Source organism: Anomaloglossus baeobatrachus, chromosome 4 (genome assembly GCF_048569485.1).
Source record: "Anomaloglossus baeobatrachus isolate aAnoBae1 chromosome 4, aAnoBae1.hap1, whole genome shotgun sequence".
NCBI lineage: Eukaryota > Metazoa > Chordata > Amphibia > Anura > Aromobatidae > Anomaloglossus > Anomaloglossus baeobatrachus.
This window is the reverse complement of record NC_134356.1, coordinates 521,712,129-521,739,877: the sequence shown is the minus strand read 5'-3', so window position 1 is coordinate 521,739,877 and position 27,749 is coordinate 521,712,129. Positions and strand designations below refer to the sequence as shown.

General features: G+C 50.8%; 1 protein-coding gene across 1 annotated transcript in view; it reads left to right on the top strand.

Moving 5' to 3' along the window:
- The window catches only part of MFAP1 (microfibril associated protein 1), a 72,848-nt gene that overhangs the window by 35,715 nt on the left and 9,384 nt on the right, over positions 1-27,749 (top strand). The window contains exons 4-7 of the mRNA XM_075342794.1: positions 4,822-5,009; positions 7,706-7,814; positions 7,903-8,063; positions 27,526-27,685. Of these exons, the coding sequence (XP_075198909.1) occupies positions 4,822-5,009; positions 7,706-7,814; positions 7,903-8,063; positions 27,526-27,685 (618 nt within the window). The remainder of the gene's footprint in view (positions 1-4,821; positions 5,010-7,705; positions 7,815-7,902; positions 8,064-27,525; positions 27,686-27,749) is intronic.

The window sequence follows — 27,749 nt, the reverse complement described above, 5'->3', positions numbered from 1 at the left end:
TGAAAGGCTGTGTGTAAGGTGGGAGCCCTTGGAGTCCAGAGGTGCCGGTGCATGCATGGCGGCCGCCATTTAAAGCTAGAGTGGGAGGTCCTAATGGTGAAACGCAGCGCTGTCCGTGGAACGCAGCCGCGCGCACGCGCAGGGGGATCCCAGCCGGGAGTACCCCCCGCACATGCGCGCCGGCGAACCATAGGCGGCGCGAGTGAGTGCACCGCATCGCCGGCCGTGGAGCACAAGCGCGCGCACAAGCGGGGGAACCCGCGCCCCACACACGGCACAGGGACGTGGAAGGAGTGGCTCCATGTATGGCAAACGCGGGCACGGGTCTATGTACTCCCCGCGGCCGCGCACGCAGGCGCACACACACTGGATATGTGAGATAGGTAAATCCGAGGAATAAGCGTGATGATGTGACTCCGTGACGTTTATTGTGCCTAAAAGGATGAAAAAAAGGGGAAGCAAGAAATTAGTAGACTTATAATAGCAGACTAACATTAGCATCTTAGCAATATTGGTATATAGTTATAGTTAATCTATAAATACCCCATATAGTTTAAATGGTTTTAATAGAAAATCTATCGGTCCCCTGGAAAACAATAACATATATTACATTAGTAGGACACCTCATATTCCCGATTCAGGCCGTTAGGCTCGAGAGTCTGAAGGGTGTAAATCCAGAAGGATTCCCTTTCTTTTAATTTTTGAACCCTATTGCCCCCCCTCCTACTTAATGGGATATGTTCAATTACTTGGTAACGCAGTTGTGAGACCGAGTGGCCTGCCCTCATAAAAGGAGCTGGGATGGGTAGAAGATCATATTTACACCGGATAGTAGATTTGTGTTTACTTATCCGGTCTCGGATATGTTGGGTGGTCTCCCCAACATATCCGAGACCACAAGGACACTTTATAAGATAGACCACATATGATGAATCACAAGTGAAAAAATCCTGGAGATGAAAAATCTTGCCCGTACGTGGATGGGAGAAAGAGCTGCCCTTTGTCATGTTCGAACACTGCATACAATGCAAACACGGGAAATTGCCCTTACGTGCAGTGTGAAGGAATGTTTGACGGGGCTCCTTTCTCTGGGAACCCACATCAGCTCTAATTAGTGAATCCCGTAAATTTTTGGGTCGTTTATCACAAAATAGGGGTGGATTCTGGAAGGCTATTACTTCGGGATAGGATTTGCCCAGTAAGGACCAGTGACTAAGGATGGCCTTCTTTATCTGAGATTGGAAGGGGTGGTATGTAGAAACATACGCTACCCTGGGGCCATTAATCAGGGGTTGTTCCCTATTAGAGGGGCATGGGACTGCGATATTTTGTGGTATACCTTTGATTTAATTTGATACCCCCTATTAACAAATTTCTGGCTGATTTCTGCGCAGCGTTCTATTTGTGTCACCGGATCTGACACTATTCGTTGTACCCTTCTGATCTGCGACCAAGGTAGGGCCTTCTTCACATGTTTTGGATGTGCACTTGTAAAATGTAAGAGGCTATTCTTGTCTGTAGGTTTCGTGTACAGATCAGTGGTTAATTTGCCATCCGGACGTTTTATTACCATAGTGTCCAAAAAGCTGATGTTATGCAAGTCGTGATGTAATGTGAATTGTAGACCCTCCAGGCAGCTATTAAGATCCCTGTGGAAAGAAAGCAACGAGTCCAGGTCACCGTGCCAAATCAGGAATATGTCATCTATATACCTACACCATACGGTGACATTTGAGGCATATAGATGATGGCTATAGACGAAGTTGTCCTCAAAGTGCGCCATAAATAGATTCGCGTACGGTGGTGCCATATTAGAGCCCATTGCAGTCCCTCTATTCTGTATAAAAAATTGGTCCTCAAAGAGGAAAAAGTTATTATACAGTATAATCTCAAGTAGATCTAGACTGAATTTCCTTTGATGTGGTGAGAGCTCAATTTGTTTGTCAAGAAATGTGGTAACGGCCTCTATTCCCTGTTGGTGATTGATACTCGTATAGAGGCTATTTACGTCAAGAGTCACTAAAATGTCATCTGGGGAACTACTGCCAAAACTGCACCTTGTCAGAGAGAGCCTGGAAATGTCACAAAAAAACAAAAAATGTAGGTGCTTTTTTGGTGCGTTTTTGGCTGCAGTTTTATCAACAATTGTTTCATGTATTTTTCAGTTCAAACAAGCCCATAAAGCTTGTTGAATTGAAAAAAAAATTAGAAATAAATAATTAAAAAAAAACTGGCGTGCGGTCCCCCCCAATTTTAATGCCAGCCAGATAAAGCCATACGGCTGAAGGCTGGTATTCTCAGGATGGGGAGCTCCACGTTATGGGGAGCCCCCCAGCCTAACGATATCAGTCAGCAGCCGCCCAGAATGGCCGCATCCATTAGATGCGGCTGTTCTGGGACTGTACCCGGCTCTTCCCGATTTGCCCTGGTGCGTTGGCAAATCGGGGTAATAAGGAGTTATTGGCAGCCCATAGCTGCCAATAAGTCCTAGATTAATAATGTCAGGCGTCTCCCCGAGATACCTTCCATGATTAATCTGTAGGTTACAGTAAATGAACACACACACCCGAAAAATCCTTTATTAGAAATAAAAAACACAAACACATTCCCTCATCACCAATTTATTAACCCCGACAAAGCCCTCCATGTCTGGTGTAATCCAGGATGCTCCAGCGTCGCTTCCAGCTCTGCTGCATGGAGGTGACCGGAGAAGCAGCAGACACCGCCGCTCCTGTCACCTCCACACAGCAACTGAAGACAGCCGCGCCATCAGCTGAGCTGTCACTGAGGTTACCCGCGGCCACCGCTGAATCCAGCGGTGGCTGCGAGTAACCTCAGTGACAGCTCAGCTGATCGCGCTACTGCGTGGAGCTGACGGGAGCGTGGAGGACGGGACTTTCAGCGGTGGCGGTGGCAGTAAGAGGGGTCCATCATCTCCCCTGTGCGGGGACAGCGGTACGTCGGGGAACATGTGGAGGACGGGACTATCAGCGGCGGCAGCGAGAGGGGGATGGAAATTGGCAGCTGAAAACATTGATTTTTCCCTCTCGCTGCCGCCGCTGCTGATAGTCCTGTCCTCCACATCATCTCCCCTGTGCGTGCACGCTGGGGACAGCGGTACTTCGGGGAACACATGGAGGACGGGACGGGACCACTTGCCTGACCTCACTTCCTGACATATCACCTGCGTTTTTGGTACCAAAAACGCAGGTAAAAGGTAGGTAAAATGCACCACTTTTGATTAGCATGCATTTTTCCTGCGTTTTTGATGCCCTCATTGATCTCAATGGGTGACAAATGTTGACAAAAACGCAGGAAGAATGAACATGCTGCATTTTTTTTGTCACAAACTTTTGACAAAAAAACCGCTGACAAACTGCAATGTGCGCATGACAAATCTGACTTCTCATAGACTTTGCTGGGAAGTCAAATGTCAGAAAGTTCTGACAACAAAACTGCAGCCAAAAAAGCAGCAAAAAAAAGCAGCGTGCGCATGTAGCCTTAAGGAGGGCTGCTGCTGCTATCTCTTCTGGGATGCCTTTCAAGTGAATATTATTTCGCCTCCCCCTGTTTTCTTGATCATCTAACAGGATGGCGACATTTTGCAGGTGTGAACTGGATTTAGCTAGATTTTGCTCCAGTGTGTTAACTCTTTCAAATAGTGTAAACACATCATTCTCCACTGCAGTGGTGCATGTATCCAGAGCATCAATGTCCCCTCTCATGTGCCGCCTCCATTTTAGTAACTAGCATGTCCAGGTCATTTTTAGTGGGGAGTGCAGCCAGCAGCTGCAGGATGCGTTCTGTGTCCACAGTGGAGCCTCTTGGGTTAACTCCTTGTATGGTCTGGCCTCCATTTTGATTCCCCTGAATGTGTGGGGATATACTTCCAGGGGAGCCTGATAACCTCTGCCATGCCTGGGAGGCCCTGCTCTCATTGCCCCCCTGAGTGTCTCCAATAGTGCCCAGATTCCTGTTATCTTCATCAGCCTGGCTTGTCAAGTTCTGCTGTGGGGCCTGCCACCACCGCCCCCCTCCTCCTGACTATTCAGTGCAGCAGCCTCCCCTCCTGCACTGCTGGTCTCTGCAATGCAAGCGGCGATCCCGGTCCCCGCTGATCACTGACGGTACCGCCCTGTACCTGCATGCTGTGCCTTGCCTCCGCCACTTCTGCCCCGCTGCCGGCTGCTGTTACTGCCAGCGCCTGCCTCGTGGACGCAGGCGCCATTACTGGAGACGGCCTGGGGACCGAAGAGAGCTTCCCTCCCTTGAACAGGCGGTCCACTGCTGCACTGTTGCTTCTCAGGGCCGGTGGTCCAGACTGTGGTGCTGTGCCTCTCTTCCCCGGCATGATAGTGTGCCAGGTGGGTTCTGGTTTGTTGTTTGCCGCCTGAGCTTGCCTGAGCTTGCAAGAGCTTTCACAGAGCACGTCTGCCTGCCATCAAGCTCAAGCCACGCCCCCCACTTGCGCTATTTTGACGCAAACGGAATCCGTCACTAATGTTGTACAGTTAATTTATTTACATTGGAAGCGCGTTACTATGGCGCGTGTGTGTCATGCAGTACCCGCTTGTGTCCACATGATGTCGTGCTTCCACTGTAAATAAATGAACTGTACTACATTAGTGACGGATTCCGTTTGCGTCAAAATAGCGCAAGTGTGAAACTAGCCTTTATGAGCGCCTTTTGGGTTTTCTTTTTTTAGGTGCCCAGCAATAGGTTATCGGGACAATCCACGCCTAGATGACAGTCTGACACAAATTACTTGCCTCTTCTGACCCATTTCTGCTCCGTTTAAGCTTGTCTATTTATTTCTCTTAGGAAATTGAGCGTCGCCGTTCAATGATGCGCCAAAAGGCTGCAGAGAGGAAAACTGATGAAATGGAAGTGATGGAGGTAGAAGATGAATGGAAGTCAGGGGAAGAGTCAGAGTCTGAGTCAGAATATGAGGAGTACACCGACAGTGAAGATGAAACCGAGCCAAGACTGAAACCAGTTTTTATTAGAAAGTGAGCGAAGGCGATCATGTATTTTATTTTTTTAATAGTTTTCTTTTTATCGGGGCTTAAAGTTACTGGCCACAAATTTCCTTCTTCCCCCCCCCCCCCAATGTTCTTCAAGACAGTTCTTCATGTCCTCTGAACTGTCTATGTTCAGCCCTGTCTCAGAGGCATTGTGTGGATCCAATAACTTAGAGATTTTTTTGTGATACTATGGCTTATAAGAAACCTGTCAGGACTAGAGGCATGGCTGCAAAGATCTTAATACAACATTAAAAATGTTATCTGTTTAGTAGCAATGTTATGTGCCAGTCCTGAGAAATCCAGCCTTGAAGCCACATGTAAATTGGCTTGGAAGTGCAAGGGGAGCGTACTGATGCACATGGACACGCCTGCCCCCAGTATACTTCCAGGCTTTAGCCTGTTCATGACCGGCCGATTTTGTGCTTTCCAGGTTTTGGGGGTTTTTTTTGCTATTTTTCTTCCGTGAGATGTAACTTTGTAATTTTCCGTCAATAAGGCCATGTGAGGGCTCATTTTTTGCAGGACGAGTTGTACTTTTAAATGAACCATGAGTTTTATCATATAGTGTACTGGAAAACGGCAAACATAATCCAAATGTGGGAAAAAAATTGCAAAAATAAGTGCGATTGCACGATTGTTTTTGATATATTTTATTCACTGTGTTCACTATATGGTAAATCTGATGTCTCATTGTGATGCCTGAGGTTGGTGCGAGTTCATAGATACCCAACATGTATAGGTTTACTTTTATCTAAGGGGTTAAAAAAAATTAGAAGTTTGACCAAAAAAGCGGCGCACGTTTTGTGCCATTTTCCTCGACCCACAGCGGTCTAATTTTTCGGGATCTAGGGCTCAGTGACTGTCATGGTTCCCCTCTATCCCATGTGTGGGTGGGCAGGTCCTTGACCTCATGTATGTGATTTACACACCTGCAGTCACATGACAACTAGACTCTCGCACTTCTCTCATCTCTCTTCTATTGAGAGATGCTAGGTAATTCTGGTCGACAAATATGCAATCAGCATACATGTGACCATGTTTATGGCCCACCAATACAAGGAATGTAGGGAATTCGTGACAGGTGGCACATCGCAAAGTCACGATTCAGTAGTCACATATAGTGACTGTAAAAAAAAAAAAAAAAATCTGGGACCATACAACCGCTTTAAACAATTCAGAGTATGGTACAGAATACATTGGCTGCTTTCTTTTATAGAGGACTTCATTTTTGATAAGCTCTTTTAACCCCTTAACAACCTTTGACGGATCTATCCGTCATGGAGCTTGTGCCGCTAAGCCCCGCCCCCTGCTGCGGGCAGGATGCGGCAATCGGCGCACATATCAGCTGGTTTCAACAGCTGACATGTGTGCCTGTATGTTACGAGCGGAATCGCATTCCACCCGTAACATTAACCCCTTACATCTCGCTGCCAATGTCTGGCAGCGAGATGTATATATGCGCGGTCACGATTTTTACTTACCGCCACCCCCACCGTAAGTCACATGAGTGATCACATGACTTTCGGTGGTTGCCATGGTAGCACAGGGTCATGTGATGACGCCTGCAGCTATGACGAGTCACTTCCGTTTTCACTCGGCCCAGAGGCCAGTGAAGCAGGAAGTGACCGTATCTGCTGTTTACAGCTGTATAGCTGTGATCAGCAGATAGTGCAGAGCGATCGGATTGCTGATCGCTATAGTTCGCTATAGTTCCCTAGGGTGACTAGTAAAATAAAATAAAAAAAGTAAAAAAAATGTTTTAAAAAATAAAATTAAAAAAAAAACCTAAGTTCAAATCACCCCCCTTTCACCCCATTGAAAATTAAAGGGTTAAAAAAAAAAATATATATATACACATATTTGGTATCGCCGCGTTCAGGATTGCCCGATCTATTAAAATATAAAATCAATTAATCTGATTGGAATTTTTTTGCCACTACGCCATTTACCAAACGCCAAAATTACGGGGGGGGTTTCGCCGCAAGTTTTACGCAAAATGCAGTAACAGGCGATCAAAATGTAGCATCTGCGCAAAAATGGTACCATTAGAAACCTCAGCTCGAGACGCAAAACATAAGCCATCACTGAGCCATAGATCCCAAAAAATGAGAACTCTACGGGTTTCGGAAAATGGCGCAAAACGTACGCCACTTTTATTGGACAAGCTTGTGAATTTTTTTTTTAACCCCTTAGATACGAGTAAACCTATACATGTTTGGTGTCTACAAACTCGCACCGACCTGAGGCATCATACACACTCATCAGTTTTACCATATAGTGAACACCGGGAATAAAACATCCCAAAAACTATTTTTTTGCAGTTTTTCCACACTTAAATTTTTTGCTGTTTTCCAGTACACCATATGGTAAAACTTATGGTTTCATTTGAAAGTGCAACTAGTCGCGCAAAAGACAAGCCCTCATATGGCAAGATTGATGGAAAAAAAAAAGTTACGGCTCTCTGAAGAAGGGGAGCAAAAAACGAAAACTGACCGGGGGCTGAAGAGGTTAAACTACCAGGTGTACCACCCAAAATCCATTATATGAATTACAAGTTGGTCTCAAGCCCTGACGCGCTGAGGACTAAAGAGCCTTAAACACAAAGTAAAATATCCAGTGGCAAATGTCATTGATTGAAAAGCTAAAATGTACTTTGCCAATAAGCCCTATTTCTTCTTCAGGAAGGACAGAGTGACTGTTCAGGAAAGAGAAGCTGAAGCGGTTAAGCAAAAAGAAGCAGAGGTAGAAGCCAAGCGAATGGCAGAGGAAAGGCGTAAATATACATTAAAGGTAGGTATTTACTATAGATGGGGGGGGGGGGGAAATGACTGATCTGTAACATCTGAACTAAGTGGTGTAATCCCCTCTTGTCATGTAGATTGTAGAGGAGGAGGCGAAGAAGGAGATAGAGGAGAACAAGAGGTCACTGGCTGCGCTGGATGCTCTGAACACCGACGATGAGAATGATGAGGAAGAGTATGAGTCCTGGAAAGTACGAGAACTGAAACGCATCAAGCGAGACCGAGAGGAAAGAGAAGCGTACGTTTTGGGGGGTTTTATTTTCATTATTTACATGTCTGTCTCTGTAGCAGCATAATAACCTCTTTACAATCGGGCGTTTTCTGCGATTTTGCTTTTGTTCTTCCCTTTTTCCAAGAACTATAACTTTTTTTTCTTTGTCGCTCCATTGGGAGACCCAGCCAATTGGGTGTATAGCTTCTGCCTCCGGAGGCCACACAAAGTATTACACTTAAAAGTGTAAACCCCTCCCCTTCTGCCTATACACCCCCCCGTGCATCACGGGCTCCTCAGTTTTTATGCTTTGTGCGAAGGAGGCACACATGCACGCATAGCTCCACAATTTAGTCAGCAGCAGCTGCTGACTATATCGGATGGAAGAAAAGAGGGCCCTAACAGGGCCCCCGGCATGCTCCCTTCTCACCCCACTCTGGTCGGCGGTGCTGTTAAGGTTGAGGTACCCATTGCGGGTACATAGGCAGGAGCCACATGCTGTTTTCCTTCCCCATCCCTTAGGGGCTCTGGGCGAAGTGGGATCCTAACCGGTCTCCAGGCACTGGGACCGTGCTCCCTCCACAGCCCCTGGGGGAATCTGCTGGACAGGAGCTGGGTATCGCCAGGGACAAGGCCCTGCTACTATGAGGTTACTCTGTGTCCCCTTGGGGACGGCGCATAGAGCGCCTGTGTTATGCACGCTGCAGCAGCTGCTGGGTGTGTTAGTGCACCGGGACTACCGCGCTGACCGCGCTTGTTTGCCGGCCGCGCTTATAACTTTACTCCCCGGCTTTTGCGGCCTAGTACCGCATATTCCCGCCCCCGGGCCTGCCAGTCAGGGGAAGGGCGGGACGCTGCACTGGACGTCAGCGCTGAGGGCTGGAGCATACTTTGTATCCTCCTCCCCCCTCACTGAGCACTGTGGGGCACCAGATTCCCGCACTTTCTAAGGCACGCCCACGGCCCCCTCCTCCCCACAGAACGCTGGCAGCCATTCCTGTCAGCACTTGTGACGCTGGAGAGGAGAGACAACACAGCTCTGGGAGGCCCAGGCATGGAATCTGGTGGTCACACAACCGCTACGGGCGGTCGGTAAGCCGCACCTGTTACTAGGTGCTGGCCCCCCTGGGTGCCGAAGTGTGTATATATATATATATATATATATATATATATGCTTATATTCTATACATTTACTCTGTACGGCTGCACTGCTTGTTTTTGACTATATACCCTCCCTGATTGTACTCAGAGGAGACTACAGCATGTAGTCCGCAAAAAGCAAGGGTGTCAAAGCACAGGCTTACTTTGCAACCTGTACCTCATGTGCAGCTATGCTACCGGCAGGTTCCACCTACCCTCATTGTGTGCAATGCTCGGCCCCGGTGACACTCACTCAGCCGGAGCCTCTGCCACTGGTGGCCCAGGTGGAACCACCTGCTGCCACTGTCCAGGTGACAGGGACGGAGTTTGCAGTATTTGCTGACAAACTGTCTGAGAGTATGGATAAATGGTCTGCTAAGATACTAGAAGCCTTGCAGTCCAGACCGGTAACACAGGCCCCGGGCACTGTTGAATCATTGACCCCAGGCCCCCCTCGGTTGGAGCAGCAAAGTGCTCCTGGGGTGACTCATAGGTCCCACGGTGAGGTCTCCGACACGGACCGCAGTCCCAGACCGCCTAAGCGGGCTCGCTGGGCGCTTCCCTCGACTTCGTCACACTGCTCAGGGTCTCAGCAGGAGGACTCTCTAGAGGATGAAGCGGAGGTAGCAGATCAGGACTCTGATCCTGACGCCGCTCTCAACCTGGATACACCTGAAGGGGGCGCCATAGTAAATGACCTTATAGCGCCAATTAATCAGGTGTTGGATCTTTCTCCCCCAGCTCCTCCAATTGAGGAGTCAGCTTCTCAGCAGGAGAAATTCCATTTTAGGTTTCCCAAACGTACAATGAGTACGTTTCTGGATCACTCCGACTTCAGAGATGCAGTCCAGAAACACCGAGCTTTTCCAGATAAGCGCTTTTCTAAGCGCCTTAAGGACACACGTTATCCCTTCCCCCCTGACGTAGTCAAGGGTTGGGCTCAGTGTCCCAAGGTGGATCCCCCAGTCTCTAGACTGGCGGCTAGATCCATAGTTGCAGTGGAAGATGGTGCATCACTCAAGGATGCCACTGACAGGCAGATAGAGCTCCTGTTGAAATCCATCTATGAAGCTATCGGCGCGTCCTTTGCTCCGGCATTCGCAGCCGTATGGGCACTCCAAGCTATCTCAGCTTGTCAGTCTGAGATTAATGCAGTCACACGTGCCTCTACTCCGCAGGTTGTGTCCTTAACATCTCAGGCGTCGGCGTTTGCGTCCTACGCCATGAATGCTGTCCTGGACTCTGCGAGCCGTACGGCGGTTGCATCCGCCAATTCGGTGGCAGTCCGCAGGGCCATGTGGCTACGTGAATGGAAGGCAGACTCTGCTTCCAAAAAGTTCTTAACCGGTTTGCCATTTTCTGGCGACCGCCTGTTTGGCGAGCGATTGGATGAAATCATTAAACAATCCAAGGGAAAGGACTCATCCTTACCCCAGCCCAAACCAAACAGACCTCAACAACGGAAGGTACAATCGAGGTTTCGGTCCTTTCGGCCCGCGGGCAGGTCTCAATTCTCCTCATCCAACAGGCCACAGAAGGGTCAGAGGAACTCCGATTCATGGCGGTCTAAGGCACGTCATAAGAAGAACGCCGGAGGAACCGCTCCCAAAGCGGCCTCCTCATGACTTTCGGCCTCCTCAAACCGCATCCTCGGTCGGTGGCAGGCTCTCCCGCTTTTGCGACGCCTGGTTGCCACATGTCCAAGACCGATGGGTGCGAGACATTTTGTCTCACGGTTACAGGATAGAGTTCAGCTCTCGTCCTCTGACTCGTTTCTTCAGAACTTCTCCGCCCCCCGAGCGAGCCGATGCTCTTCTTCAGGCGGTGAGCACTCTGAAGGCAGAAGGAGTGGTGATCCCTTTTCCACTTCAGCAACGGGGTCACGGTTTTTACTCCAACTTGTTTGTGGTGCCAAAAAAGGACGGATCTTTCCGTCCCGTTCTGGACCTAAAACTGCTCAACAAACACGTGAAAACCAGGCGGTTCCGGATGGAATCTCTCCGCTCCGTCATCGCCTCAATGTCCCAAGGAGACTTCCTAGCATCAATCGATATCAAGGATGCTTATCTCCACGTGCCGATTGCACCAGAGCATCAGCGCTTCCTGCGTTTCGCCATCGGGGACGAACACCTTCAGTTCGTGGCACTGCCTTTCGGCCTGGCGACAGCCCCACGGGTCTTCACCAAGGTCATGGCAACAGTGGTAGCAGTCCTACACTCTCAGGGACACTCGGTGATGCCTTACTTAGACGATCTGCTTGTCAAGGCCCCCTCTCAGGTGGCATGCCAACACAGCCTGAATATTGCTCTGGAGACTCTCCAGAGATTCGGGTGGATCATCAATTTCCCAAAGTCAAAACTGACACCGGCCCAATCACTGACATATCTCGGCATGGAGTTTCATACTCTCTCAGCGATAGTGAAGCTTCCGCTGGACAAACAGCGTTCACTACAGACAGGGGTGCAATCTCTCCTGCGAGTCCAGTCGCACCCCTTGAGGCGCCTCATGCACTTCCTAGGGAAGATGGTGGCAGCAATGGAGGCGGTTCCTTTTGCGCAGTTTCATCTGCGTCCACTTCAATGGGACATTCTCCGCAAATGGGACAGGAAGTCGACGTCCCTCGACAGGAACGTCTCCCTTTCTCGGGCAGCCAAGGCCTCCCTTCAGTGGTGGCTTCTTCCCACTTCGTTGTCAAAGGGGAAATCCTTCCTACCCCCATCCTGGGCGGTGGTCACGACGGACGCGAGTCTGTCAGGGTGGGGAGCGGTCTTTCTCCACCACAGAGCTCGGGGTACCTGGACTCAGCCAGAGTCCTCCCTTCAGATCAATGTTCTGGAGATAAGGGCAGTGTATCTTGCCCTAAAGGCGTTCCAGCCGTGGCTGGAAGGCAGGCAGACCCGAATTCAGTCGGACAACGCCACGGCGGTGGCATACATCAACCACCAAGGCGGCACACGCAGTCGGCAAGCCTTCCAGGAAGTCCGACGGATTCTGCTGTGGGTGGAAGCCACAGCCTCCACCATCTCCGCAGGTCACATCCCGGGCGTAGAAAACTGGGAAGCAGACTTTCTCAGTCGCCAGGGCATGGACGCAGGGGAATGGTCTCTTCACCCGGACGTGTTTCAAGAGATCTGTTGCCGCTGGGGGAAGCCGGACGTCGACCTAATGGCGTCCCGGCACAACAACAAAGTCCCGGCATTCATGGCACGGTCTCAAGATCACAGAGCTCTGGCGGCAGACGCATTAGTTCAGGATTGGTCGCAGTTTCAACTGCCTTATGTGTTTCCTCCTCTGGCACTGCTGCCCAGAGTGTTACGCAAGATCAGGTCCGACTGCCGCCGCGCCATCCTCATCGCTCCAGACTGGCCGAGGAGGTCGTGGTACCCGGATCTGTAGCATCTCACGGTGGGCCAACCGTGGGCACTACCAGACCGACCAGACTTGCTGTCTCAAGGGCCATTTTTCCATCTGAATTCTGCGGCCCTCAACCTGACTGTGTGGCCATTGAGTCCTGGATCCTAGCGTCTTCAGGGTTATCTCAAGAGGTCATTGCCACTATGAGACAGGCCAGGAAACCAACGTCCGCCAAGATCTACCACAGGACGTGGAGGATCTTCTTATCCTGGTGCTCTGATCAGGGTTTTACCCCCTGGCCATTTGCCTTGCCCACTTTTCTGTCCTTCCTTCAATCCGGAATGGAAAAGGGTTTGTCTCTCGGCTCCCTTAAGGGACAAGTCTCGGCGCTCTCTGTGTTTTTTCAAAAGCGCCTAGCCAGGCTTCCACAGGTACGCACGTTCCTGCAGGGGGTTTGCCACATAGTCCCTCCTTACAAGCGTCCGCTAGAACCCTGGGATCTGAACAGGGTGCTAACGGCTCTTCAGAAACCACCTTTCGAGCCAATGAGGGATATTTCTCTTTCACGCCTTTCGCAGAAAGTGGTCTTCCTAGTGGCAGTCACATCACTTCGGAGAGTGTCTGAGTTAGCAGCGCTGTCATGCAAAGCCCCCTTCCTGGTGTTTCACCAGGACAAGGTGGTTCTGCGTCCGGTTCCGGAATTTCTCCCTAAGGTGGTATCCCCTTTTCATCTCAATCAGGATATCTCCTTACCTTCTTTTTGTCCTCATCCAGTTCACCAATGTGAAAAGGATTTGCACTTGTTAGATCTGGTGAGAGCACTCAGACTATACATTTCTCGTACGGCGCCCCTGCGCCGCTCGGATGCGCTCTTTGTCCTTGTCGCTGGCCAGCGTAAAGGGTCGCAGGCTTCCAAGTCAACCTTGGCTCGGTGGATCAAGGAACCAATTCTTGAAGCCTACCGTTCTTCGGGGCTTCCGGTTCCCTCAGGGCTGAAGGCCCATTCTACCAAAGCCGTGGGTGCGTCCTGGGCTTTGCGGCACCAGGCTACGGCTCAGCAGGTGTGTCAGGCGGCTACCTGGTCGAGTCTGCACACTTTCAAGAAACACTATCGGGTGCATACCTATGCTTCGGCAGATGCCAGCCTAGGTAGGCGAGTCCTTCAGGCGGCGGTTGCCCACCTGTAGGAAGGGGCCGTTTTACGGCTCCATTACCGAGGTATTCTTTTACCCACCCAGGGACTGCTTTTGGACGTCCCAATTGTCTGGGTCTCCCAATGGAGCGACAAAGAAGAAGGGAATTTTGTTTACTTACCGTAAATTCCTTTTCTTCTAGCTCCAATTGGGAGACCCAGCACCCGCCCCTGTTCCCTTCGGGCTGTTGTTCTTTTGTGTACACATGTTGTTCATGTTGAATGATTTTCAGTTCTCCGAACATCCTTTGATTGAATTTACTTTAGACCAATTTATAAGTTCCTCCTTCCTGCTTTTGCACCAAAACTGAGGAGCCCGTGATGCACGGGGGGGTGTATAGGCAGAAGGGGAGGGGTTTACACTTTTAAGTGTAATACTTTGTGTGACCTCCGGAGGCAGAAGCTATACACCCAATTGGCTGGGTCTCCCAATTGGAGCTAGAAGAAAAGGAATTTACGGTAAGTAAACAAAATTCCCTTCTATCTATCTCTATATATATATATATATATATATATATATATATATATATATATATATATATATATATATATATATATATATATATATATAATATTTTTTTTCCATTTACATAGCCATACAAGGGCTTGTTTTTGTGGGATGGTGTGTACTTTTGCTTTTGATTGGCACCATTTATTTTATCATATGATGCACAGGAAAGCGGGGAAAAAAATTCCATGTGGGTTGAAATTGCAAAAAAAAGTGCAATTCAACAATTTATTTATTTATTTATTTTTTTTAATTTATTTTTTATTTCATGTTCACTATCCAGTAAAACTGACCTGGCAATATGATTCCCCAGACCAGTGAAATTACAAAGATGCCAAAAATGTATAATTTTTTTTTCTTTGTCGCTCCATTGGGAGACCCAGACAATTGGGTGTATAGCTTCTGCCTCCGGAGGCCACACAAAGTATTACACTTTAAAAAGTGTAACCCCTCCCCTCTGCCTATACACCCTCCCGTGCATCACGGGCTCCTCAGTTTTATGCTTTGTGTTGAAGGAGGCACACATTCACTCAAGCTCCCATTTTAGTCAGCAGCAGCTGCTGATTGTATCGGATGGAAGAAAAGAGGGCCCCCACAGGGCCCCCGGCATGCTCCCTTCTCACCCCACTAAGTTGGCAGTGCTGTTAAGGTTGAGGTACCCATTGCGGGTACAAAGGCTGGAGCCACATGCCGTTTTCCTTCCCCATCCCTTAGAGGCTCTGGGAGAAGTGGGATCCTAACCGGTCATCCATTCACTGGGACCGGGCTCCCTCCGCAGCCCCTGTGGGAATCTGCCGGACAGGAGACTTGGTATCATCAGGGACAGGGCCCTGCATCTAAAGGTACTCTGTGTCCCCATGGGGACGGTGCATGGAGCGCTTGTGTCACAGACGCTGCAGCGGCTGCTGTTTTTTTGTGACGACTGGGACTACCGCGCCGACCGCGCCTGTTTGCCGGCCGCGGTATTAAATTTAGTCCCCGGCTTCTGCGGCCTAGTACTATAACTCCCGCCCCCGGGCCTGCCAGTCAGGGGTAAGGGCGGGACGGTCGACCTGACGTCGACAGTGAGGGCTGGAGCATACTTTAGGTGTCCTCCTCCCCCCTCACTAATCACTGAGGGTGACCAGATTCCCGCACTTTATTAGTCGCCGCCCACGGCTCCCTCCTCCCCTGAGAGCTCCGGCAGCCATTTTTACAATCACATTTTGCCGGTGGAGGATTTCAGGAACGAGCTCTACAGCTCTGGGAGGCCCAAGGCAGGGAATCTGGTGGGCACACAACCGCTTGGGCGGTCGGTAAGCCACACTGGTCACCCGGTGCTGGTCCCCCTAGGGTGCCGAAGTGTGTATATATATATATATATATATATATATATATATATATATATATATATATATATATATATATATATATATATATATATATATATATATATATATATATATATATATAATATATATATTTGTATACATTTTCTCTGTTCGGCCGCATTGTTTTGCTTTTGGCTATATACCCTCAGTGATCACTCTCCTAGGAGACAACAGCATGTCGTGCACAAGGAGCAAGGGTGCCAAGACACATGGTTATTTTGCAACCTGTACCTCTTGTGCGGCTATGTTACCTGCAGGTTCCACCTACCCTCACTGTGAGCAATGCTCGGCCCCTGTTGCACTCGCTCAGCCGGAGCCTCGGGCACTGGTGGGACCCTCGGCTCAGGTAGAACCGCCGGCTTCCCCTGTCCAGGTGGCAGGGACAGAGTTTGCAGTTTTGGCTGAGAAACTCTGAGTCGCTTTCACAATCCATGGCTCAGTCTATGGACACATGGTCTGCTAAGATACTAGAAGCCTTGCAGTCCAGATCGGTCCTTACACAGGCCCCGGGCACTGTGGGATCATCGCCCCCAGGCCCCTCTCGGTCTGCGCCGCAGCGTGCTCCAGGGGTGGCACCTAGATCTCACGGGGAGGACTCCGGCACGGACCGCAGTCCCAAACCGGCTAAGCGGGCTCGCTGGGAATCTTCCCCGACTTCATCACGCTGTTCGGGGTCTCAGCTTGAGGACTCTCTGGAGGATGAAGCGGATGTCGCAGCTCAGGGCTCTGACCCTGACGTTGCTCTCAATCTGGATACACCTGAAGGGGACGCCATAGTAAATGACCTTATAGCGTCCATCAACCAGGTGCTAGATCTTTCTCCCCCAACTCCACCTATAGAGGAGTTGGATTCGCAGCAGGAGAAACACCAGTTTAGGTTTCCCAAACGTACACGGAGTGCGTTTTTCGATCACTCTAACTTCAGAGATGCTGTCCAGAAGCACAGAGCATTTCCGGACAAGCGCTTTACTAAGCGCCTTATTGACACACGTTACCCCTTCCCCTCTGACGTAGTTAAGGGTTGGGCTCAATGTCCCAAGGTGGATCCTCCAGTCTCTAGACTGGCGGCTAGATCTGTAGTATCAGTGGCAGATGGTTCATCGCTCAAGGATGCCACTGACAGGCAGATAGAGCTCCTGATGAAATCCATCTATGAAGCCACAGGCGCGTCTTTTGCCCCGGCCTTTGCAGCCGTATGGGCACTCCAAGCTATCTCAGCTTGTCTGTCTGCGCTTAATGCGGTCACACGTACCTCTGCTCCGCAAGTTGCGTCTTTGACTTCTCAGGCGTCGGTATTTTCATCCTACGCCATGAATGCTGTCCTGGACTCTGCTAGCCGTACAGCGGTAGCGTCCGCCAACTCGGTGGCAGTCCGCAGGGCCATGTGGCTACGCGAATGGAAGGCAGACTCTGCTTCCAAGAAGTTCTTAACCGGTTTGCCATTTTCTGGCGACCGATTGTTTGGCGAGCGATTGGATGAAATTATTAAGCAATCCAAGGGAAAGGACTCGTCCTTACCCCAGTCTAAACCAAACAGACCTCAGCAACGGAAAATTCAATCGAGGTTTCGGTCCTTTCGGCCCTCAGCTAGGTCCCAATCCTCCTCGTCCAACAGGCCACAGAAGGGCCAGAGGAACTCCTATGCATGGCGGTCTAAGTCACGTCCTCCAAAGACCGCCGGAGGCACTGTCTCCAAGGCGGCCTCCTCATGACTTTCGGCCTCCCCAAACCGCATCCTCGGTCGGTGGCAGGCTCTCCCGCTTTTGCGACGCCTGGTTGCCACATGTCCAAGACCGATGGGTGAGAGACATTCTGTCTCACGGTTACAGGATAGAGTTCAGCTCTCGTCCTCCGACTCGTTTCTTCAGAACATCTCCGCCCCCCGAGCGAGCCGATGCACTTTTTCAGGCGGTGAACACTCTGAAGACAGAAGGAGTTGTGATCCCCGTTCCCCTTCAGGAACGCGGTCGCGGTTTTTACTCCAACTTGTTCGTAGTGCTAAAAAAGGACGGATCATTCCGTCCCGTTCTGGACCTCAAACTGCTCAACAGACACGTGAGAACCAGGCGGTTTCGGATGGAATCTCTCCGCTCAGTCATCGCTTCGATGTCCCAGGGAGACTTCCTAGAGCATCAATCGACATCAGGGATGCTTATCTCCATGTGCCGATCGCACCAGAGCATCAACGCTTCCTGCGTTTCGCCATCGGGGACGAACACCTTCAGTTTGTGGCACTGCCTTTCGGCCTGGCGACAGCCCCACGGGTCTTCACCAAGGTCATGGCATCCGTTGTGGCGGTCCTACACTCTCAGGGCCACTCGGTGATCCCTTACTTAGACGATCTCCTAGTCAAGGCACCCTCCCGGGTGGCATGTCAACACAGCCTGACTGTTGCTCTGGAGACTCTCCAGAGGTTCGGGTGGATCATCAATTTCCCAAAGTCAAAATTGACACCGACCCAATCACTGACTTACCTCGGGATGGAGTTTCATACTCTCTCAGCGATAGTCAAGCTACCGCTGGACAAACAGCGTTCGCTGCAGACAGGGGTGCACTCTCTTCTTCAAGGTCGGTCACACCCCTTGAGCCGCCTCATGCACTTCCTGGGGAAGATGGTGGCAGCAATGGAGGCAGTCCCCTTTGCGCAGTTTCATCTGCGTCCACTCCAATGGGACATTCTCCGCAAATGAGACAGGAGGTCGACGTCCCTAGACAGGAACGTCTCTCTTTCCCTGGCAGCCAAAACCTCTCTTCAGTGGTGGCTTCTTCCCACTTCTCTGTCGAAGGGAAAATCCTTCCTGCCCCCATCCTCGGCTGTGGTCACGACGGACGCGAGCCTGTCAGGGTGGGGAGCGGTTTTTCTCCACCACAGGGCTCAGGGAACCTGGACTCCGACAGAGTCCTCCCTTCAGATCAATGTTCTGGAGATAAGGGCAGTGTATCTAGCCCTAAAGGCGTTCCATCGGTGGCTGGAGGGCAGGCAGATCCGCATACAGTCGGACAACGCCACGGCGGTCGCGTACATCAACCACCAGGGCGGCACGCGCAGCCGTCAAGCCTTCCAGGAAGTTCGGCGGATTCTGCTGTGGGCGGAGGCCACAGCCTCCACCATCTCCGCAGTTCACATCCCGGGCGTAGAAAACTGGGAAGCACACTTTCTCAGTCGCCAGGGCATGGACGCAGGGGAATGGTCTCTTCACCCGGACGTGTTTCGAGAGATCTGTTGCCGCTGGGGAACGCCGGACGTCGATCTCATGGCGTCTCGGCACAACAACAAAGTCCCGGCATTCATGGCACGGTCTCAAGATCACAGAGCTATGGCGGCGGACGCATTAGTTCAGGATTGGTCGCAGTTTCGACTGCCTTATGTATTTCCTCCTCTGGCGATGCTGCCCAGAGTGTTACGCAAGATCAGGTCCGACTACCGCCGCGCCATCCTCGTCGCTCCAGACTGGCCGAGGAGGTCGTGGTACCTGGATCTGTGGCACCTCACGGTGGGTCAACCGTGGGCACTCCCAGACCGACCAGACTTGCTGTCTCAAGGGCCATTTTTCCATCTGAATTCTGCGGCCCTCAACCTGACTGTGTGGCCATTGAGTCCTGGCTCCTAGCGTCCTCAGGGTTATCTCAAGATGTCATTGCCACTATGAGACAGGCCAGGAAACCAACGTCCGCCAAGATCTATCACAGGGCTTGGAGGATCTTCTTATCCTGGTGCTCTGATAAGGGTTTTACCCCCTGGCCGTTTGCCTTACCCACTTTTCTTTCCTTCCTTCAATCCGGAATGGACAAGGGTTTGTCTCTCGGCTCTCTCAAGGGACAAGTATCGGCGCTTTCCGTGTTTTTTCAAAAGCGTCTAGCCAGGCTTCCGCAGGTCCGCACGTTCCTGCAGGGAGTTTGCCACATAGTCCCACCTTACAAGCGGCCGCTGGAACCCTGGGATCTTAACAGGGTGCTAAGGGCTCTTCAGAAACCACCTTTCGAGCCGCTGCGGGATGTCTCTCTATCACGTCTTTCGCAGAAGGTGGCTTTTCTAGTGGCAGTTACATCGCTCCGTAGAGTGTCGGAGCTAGCAGCGTTGTCATGCAAAGCCCCCTTCCTGGTTTTTCACCAGGATAAGGTGGTTCTGCGTCCGGTCCCGGAATTTCTCCCTAAGGTGGTATCCCCTTTTCATCTCAATCAGGATATCTCCTTACCTTCATTTTGCCCTCATCCAGTTCACCAATGTGAAAAGGATTTGCACTTGTTAGATCTAGTGAGAGCACTCCGGCTCTACGTCTCTCGCACGGCGCCCCTGCGCCGTTCTGATGCGCTCTTTGTCCTTGTCGCTGGCCAGCGTAAGGGGTCGCAAGCTTCCAAGTCAACCTTGGCTCGGTGGATCAAGGAACCGATTCTTGAAGCCTACCGTTCTTCTGGGCTTCCGATTCCTTCAGGGCTGAAAGCCCATTCTACCAGAGCCGTGGGTGCGTCCTGGGCATTGCGGCACCGGGCTACGGCTCAGCAGGTGTGTCAGGCGGCTACCTGGTCTAGTCTGCACACTTTCACGAAACACTATCAGGTGCATACCTATGCTTCGGCAGATGCCAGTCTAGGTAGGCGAGTCCTTCAGGCGGCGGTTGCCCACCTGTAAGAGGGGGCCGTTTTCGGCTCTTGTTATTGAGGTATTCTTTTACCCACCCAGGGACTGCTTTTGGACGTCCCAATTGTCTGGGTCTCCCAATGGAGCGACAAAGAAGAAGGGAATTTTGTTTACTTACCGTAAATTCCTTTTCTTCTAGCTCCTATTGGGAGACCCAGCACCCGCCCCTGTTCCCTTCGGGCTGTTGTTCTTTTGTGTACACATGTTGTTCATGTTGAATTGTTCCTTTTGGTTCATGGTTTCAGTTCTCCGAACATCCTTCGGATTGATTTTACCTTAGACCAATTTATAAGTTTCCTCCTTCCTGCTTTTGCACCAAAACTGAGGAGCCCGTGATGCACGGGAGGGTGTATAGGCAGAGGGGAGGGGTTACACTTTTTAAAGTGTAATACTTTGTGTGGCCTCCGGAGGCAGAAGCTATACACCCAATTGTCTGGGTCTCCCAATAGGAGCTAGAAGAAAAGGAATTTACGGTAAGTAAACAAAATTCCCTTCTTTTAAGTGGTGAAAAAAAAAAATCTAAAATTTGTTTAAAAAAAAAAACCACTCGTGTCGCTAATTTGTAAGCCCCGAACTGCTTTCAGTTTTCCGGATATGGTGCTTTGTGAGGGCTTCTTTTTTGTGCCTTTAGCTGACGTTTTCATGGATCTTATTTTGGGGTAGATACGATGTTTTGATCGCCTCTTATTGTAATGTTGCCAAAAGAGTGTAATTCTGGCGGTTTTTTTCCCCCTTATTACTGTTTACCAATCTGATAAATTAATTTTATATTTTTATAAATCAGTCTGTCACACATATTTGGTATCAGTGTATTCGTATCGTTTATTTCTTCATCGTTCCTTATGGGAGACCCAGACCATGGGTGTATAGCTTCTGCCTCCGGAGGACACACAAAGTACTACACTCAAACGTGTAGCTCCTCCCTCCTAGCATATACACCCCCTGGTAGCCAGTCCTAGCCAGTTTCAATGCTTTGTGTTCAGGAGGTCACACACACACATGCATTCTCTGATTTTTGATTTTTTGGATTTCAAAGATTTGGAAGAAAAGCGGGTCCAGTCTGGACTCCCGGCATGTCCCTTCTCACCCCACTGTGTCGGCGGTGCTGTTAAGGTTGATTTTCCAAGGCTGGAGCCTTCACATGCCGCGCTCCTTCACCATCCCCTGGGGCTCTGGCTTGAAGTGGGAGCCATCACAGTTCTCACTGCTTTGCAGGAGACCGGTCTCCATCCGCAGCCCTTTCAGGATCCTGCCGGACGGAGCGCTCACCTCCCAGGGACCTGGCACCTGCGTCTCACAAGCTAAGTACTGAGACGTTTTTACCACAGAAGGTGGTCTTTCCAGGGGTCCCTTGTACTTTATTTATTGGGGAGAGTGTGTTTTATGATTGTGGTAACATTTCCGGCCGGTTCTCCAGTTTTCACTGGAGAACCGCGCCGATGGTGCCTGCACGCCGGCCGCATGTTTAAATCTAGGCCCCGGCTTCGCCTGAGGCTTAGTTTCGGTTTCCACTGCCCCTGCATGTCAGTCATGCAGAGGGACAGTGCGGCTCCGCCCAGCGGCTGTTCAGCACAGGGAACGGACTTTCCTCACTGAGGAAAGATTCCCTCCCCTGTCTACATCATTTGCCCGCTCTCGGAGTAGGCCCCGCCCCCTCTCCTCGCTCCGGTCGCCATTTTCTCAGCGTTCTCAGTGTCTGCATAGGCACAGAGATACCATAGTGTGACAAATGGGGGCCTGGGCAGGGGGACTGGAGGGCACAGAAATGTATGTTAAACGGTCTGGCAAGCCACAACCTCCGGTTGTGCAGCTGCTTATATACTCTGTTTATATACTCTGCTGGGGGTCATTCTGGACAGAGCCCCCACTTCTGCAGCATGTCTCACATCAGAGCAAGGCTGCAAGGCTGTTCTTAATATGCGCTGTATGTAGACTCGTACTGCCTGTACCGAGCACATAAACACAGTGGTCCCTCAGCCTGGAGGCTCATCATTGGTCCCTCCAGCTGCTCCGACTCCGGTGGCTGAACCCCCGGTTTGGGTAGAATCCGCTCTTTCCAGGGGACAGCTGTCCCGGACTCTGCTGAGCATGCATTAGCCCCCTTCTCAGGGCGCTTCTGCTGCTACGGCTCGCTCAGCAAAGCTCACATGGTCTCAGACCCCGTCCTCCTAAAACGGAGATGCAGGGTCCCCTGTCCTTCCCCGTCCCGCAGCTCTGATTCACGAGCTTACTCTCTGGACGGGGAGGATGTCTTTACTAGGGGCTCGGACACTACTTCATGTACCATTGATCTGTCCGAAGGTGATGCAGATGCTAATGATTTGATTGCGTCCATTATATTTGTACTGGACCTCCATCCGCCTGTATCAGGGGAGCATCCCCCTCTGGCAGAAAGGCATCAGTATACCTTAAAGGGAACAAGGAGTGTGTTCCTTAACCACTCCAGTTTTCAGCCCACTGTGACCAAGCCCAGAGCCTGTACTGACAGACGCTCCCAAAGCGTGGTTCTGATGACTGTTTTCCCCTTCCACCAGAGGTGGTCAAGGAGTGGGCTCATTCACCAAGGGTGGTCCCTCCGGTGTCTAGACTTTCAGCCCGGATAGTTGTATCAGTGGCTGACGGCACCTCTCTAAGGATCCCACTGTACATTAATTCTGTACTGGACCTCAATCCACCAGAGTTTACCTTGCCTAGGAGAACAAGGAGTGTGTTCCTTAACCACTCCAGTTTTCAGGCCTCTGTGACCAAGCCCAGGGTCTGCTCTGACAAACGCTTCCCAAAGCGTGGTTCTGATGACAGTTTTCCCTTTCCACCAGTGGTGGTCAAGGAGTGGGCTCATTCACCAAAGGTGGCTCAGCCCGGACCGTTGTATCAGTGGCTGATGGCTCCTCACTTAAGGTTTTGCTGTCCGCCAGGTTGGCCTTCTGGCCAAATCTGTATGGAGGCGGCAGGAGCCTCGTTCTCCTCAGCTTTTGCAGCAGTGCGGGCTTTCAAAGCCATCTCTGCTTCTCTAGAGGAGATGCATTCCCTCACGGGGACTCTATGCCCAAAATGGTTGCCTTAGCTTCCAGACTTCAGTCTTTTCATCCTATGTCATGTCTGCCATGCTGGAGACTCTCACCGCACTGCGGTGGCCTCGGCTAATTTCCTCGCTATCCGCAGGCTCCTGTGGCTTCGGAAGTGGAAGGCAGATGCTTCTAAAGAAGTTCCTTGCTGGGCTCCCTTTTGTTGGGACCAGACTATTCGGGAACAACTGGATGAAATTATTAAGGAAGCTCTTGGCGGGAAGAGTTCTTCCATGCCACAAACCTAAACCAGGAAACCTGTCCAGGGCAGGAATCAGTCGAGATTTCGTTCCTCCATCTGATCGTTCTCTAAGCCCTCGGCCTCGTCCACTAGCTCAGCCAAGGATCGTAAACCCAAATGGCGCACGAAGCCGCGTCTTCAGAAACCGCAGGAGATGCTGCCACTAAGTCAGCCTCCTCCGGGCTATCTGGCCACGCCAGCAACGTCCTTGGTCGGTGGCAGGCTCTCCCACTTTGGCGACATATGGTTTTAACACGTCTCCGATCAGTGGGTGCGGGATACCATCTCCCACGGCTACAGGATAGTATTCTATCCAGCCCGCCAAACAGATTTTTTCTGTCAACTCCCCCCTGCTCCAAGGCCGCCGCCTTCTCACAGGCCGTGGCATTCTTGCAGGCCAATGGAGTAATTGTACCGGTTCCCGACTGGGAACGGTTCTGAGATTTCTGCTTAAATCTATTCCTAGTCCCCGAAGAGGGCGGTGCCTTCCGACCTGGATCTCAAGCTTCTCAAGCATGTTCAGGTGCGGCATTTTCGCATGGAGTCTCGGCGATCAATCAATGACCCAAGGAGATTCCCTAGCATCCATCGATATCAGAGATGCCTATCTGCATGTGCCAATCGCAGTTTCACACCAGCGTTGGCTACGTTTTGCAATCGGAGTGGTCCAATTCGTGGCTCTTCCCTTGGGGTTAGCCACGGCCCCTCGAGTATTCTCAAGGTCGGGGCAGCTGTGATTGTGGTCCTGCACCTCTAGGGGTGGGCAGTGATCCTTTTGCCCTGGACGGCCTTCTAGTCTGGGCTTCATCCAGTGCAGACTGTTAGCGGAGTGCCTCGCTCACTCTCGCCACTCTAACCAATTCGGGTGGCTTGTCATTCTGTCCAAGTCCACTCTAACTTCGACCCAGAAGTTCACGTACCCAGGGACGCAATTCGAGACTCTGTCGGCACTTGTGAGGCTGCCCTTAGTCAAACAGCAGTCCCTCCGCTGGCGGTCGACGTCGTTCCATCAGGCACCTAATACAGGTGCTGGATCAGATGGTGGCGTCAATGGAAGTGATTCCCTTGCCCAGTTCCACCTGCGTCCTCTGCGGCTGGATATTTTCCGCTGTTGGAACAAGCGGATTTCCTCCTTCACGGGGTGATGGCTTCGCCACAGACCAGGGGCTCGTTTCAGTGGTGGCTTCGGCCCCTCTGTCTCAGGGACGCTCCTTCCTGGCCCCGTCCCGGGTGATCCTCACCGGGATGCTAGTCTATCTGGCTGGGGAGCAGTATATCTCCACCATGGAGCGCAGGGCACTTGGACTCTGTCCGAATCAGCCCTCTGGATCAATGTGCTGGTAATCAGAGCTGTGTTTCTAGCTCTCTAAGCCTTTCACCATCTGTTGGCGGCCAGGCACATTCGAGTCCAGTCAGACAACGCGACAGCGTTTGCCTACATCAACTTCCAGGGCGGGACACTCAGCCGCCTGGCAATGTTGGAGGCTCAACGCATTCTTCAGTGGACGAAGGACTCCTAGTCCACCATATTCGCAGCCCACATCCCAGACGTGGAAAACGGTGAGGCAGATTATCTCAGCCGTCAAACCGTGGCTCCACGATCCTCAGGTTTTTGCGGCAGACGCACTGGTTCAGTTTGGTTCCAGCTTCGTCTGTCTTACGTGTTTCACCCTCTAGCTCTTGCCCAGAGTCCTGCGCAAGATCAGAAAGGAGGGCCGTCGGGTCATTCTCATACTCCAGACTGACCCAGGCAAGCTTGGTACCCTGACCTGGTCCATCTGTCCGTAGAGGTGCCATGGCATCTCCCGGACTGTCCAGACCTTCTCTCACGAGGTCCGTCTTTCCGCCAGAATCCTGCGGCTCTCAGATTGACGGCGTGGCTTTTGAGTCCTGGATCGTGACGACTTCTGGTATCTCTCCTGAGGTCATCCCCACTATGACTCGAGCTCCGAAGTATCCTTTGGCCTTTTTGGCCTTGCCGACCCTCCTGTCCCTTCTACAGTCCGGTCTGCAGCTAGGACTATCCCTCAATTCCCTTAAGGGACAGGTCTCGGCTCTGTCAGTGTTGTGCCAGCGGCGTATCGCCTGGCTGGCTCAGGTGCGCTCCTTCATGCAGGGCGCATCTCACATCATTCCGCCTTTCCGGCGGCCTTGGAGCCCTGGGACCTTAATCGGTCCTCACGGCTTCTGGAAACCCCCCTTTGAGCCTCTTAGGGAGGTTTCTTTGTTTCGTTTTTTCACAGAAAGTGGCCTTTCTAGTGGCCATAATTTCCCTCAAGAGAGTCTCTGTTTTGGCTGCACTCTCTTCGGAGTTACCCCCTTTTTTGGTTTTTCATCAAGACAAGGTGGTTCTCCGTCCGACTCCGGACTTTCTCCCTAAGGTGGTTGCTGCTTCCACCTTCACCGGGGCATTTTCCCTGCCTTCCTTTTGTCCGGCTCCTGTTCATCGCTTTGAAAAAGCGTTGCACACTCTGGATCTGGTGCGGGCGCTCCGGATCTATGTGTCTCGCACCGCTGTTCTTAGGCGGTGCACCTCTCTTTTGTGCTGACCACTGGTCAGCGTAAGGGCCTCTCGGCATCTAAGCCGACCCTGGCTCGTTGGATTAGGTCGGCCATTTCCGATACCTACCAGTGTATTCAAGTGCCTCCCCCGCCGGGGATCAAGGCACACTTGACCAGAGCTGTCGGTGCCGCTTAGGCTTTCACGCCCAGGCTGCGGCTCAGCAGGTCTGTCAGACTGCCACTTGGATTAGTTTGCATACCTTTTCGAAGCACTACAAAGTGCATGCTCATGCTTCGGCAGATGCGAGCTTGGGCAGACGCATCCTTTCAGGCGGCCGTCGCCCATTTTTGAAGTTAGGTTTCGCCTACTTCTCAGTTTTTCTGTTTATTCCCACCCATGGACTGCTTTAGAACGTCCCATGGTCTGGGTCTCCCATAAGGAACGATGAAGAAAAAGAGAATTTTGTTCCTTACCGTAAATTCTTTTTCTTATAGTTCCGACATGGGAGACCCAGCACCCTCCCTATTGCCTGTTGGCAGGTTTCTTGTTCCGTGTGTTTTCACCGGCTGTTGTTGTAGACAGAGGTTCCGGTTGTTCCGGGTTTTGCTCTGTCTCTACTTGTGGGTGGATGTCCTCCTTCAGCTTTTGCACTAAACTGGCTAGGACTGGCTACCAGGGGGTGTATATGCTAGGAGGGAGGAGCTACACGTTTGAGTGTAGTACTTTGTGTGTCCTCCGGAGGCAGAAGCTATACACCCATGGTCTGGGTCTCCCATGTCGGAACTATAAGAAAAAGAATTTACGGTAAGTAACAAAATTCTCTTTTTTTTTGTTCTATTTTAATGGGCACAAGGGGGAAGTATTAAAAAAAAAAAAAAAAGTTATTTTGTTTTGCGGTTTTTTTTTTCATGTTTTTAGAAACTTTTTTTTTTTTTTTTTTTACTGTATTTTAAAGTCCCCTTAGGGAACTGGAAGCCGATTGTCTGATCACTTGTGCTATGCATTGCAGTGGATCAGCACTGCTATGTATAGCAAAAATCACGATCTCTTATCAACACAAGCTAAACACAGGAGAATTGTGGTGACAGACACACAGTGGTCTTCATCAGACTCCAGCTGTCATGGCAACCCATCGTTGCCCGCAGTCAGGTCACAGATGCACCGATGGGCACATGGACTGACGTGCACCCCTGCAAGAGCTTGTTATGTGCAGCTGTCAGAGATTGAAGCTCCGCTCTACCTGTGACTGTTAAACACACGTGATGGCTGATTTAAATCAGCTGTCATCTGCTCGGAAAGATGTGCGCTCGTTGTGTGAACCCGCATCAAAGGAAGAAGAATACCTTTGATGTACATGTCAAAGATTGTGAGGGGGTTAATCCAGTTTTAAACTTTACATTCCGTTTTAATTTTTATTGAATATTCAGAATACATTAAATACAGTTTTTTTGTATCTATGTCTCCCTCATTATAATAGAATGGAGAAGGAGAAGGCCGAGATTGAACGCATGCGCAACATGACTGAAGAAGAGCGCAGAGCGGAGCTTCGTGCCAATGGCAAGATAATAACCAATAAAGCACTTAAAGGGAAATACAAGTTTCTCCAGAAGTACTACCACAGAGGAGCTTTCTTTATGGTAGGAGATGATACACAAATCTACCTTTAAATGCCTATTTCATTTTGCCATGTAGAGAAGTTTT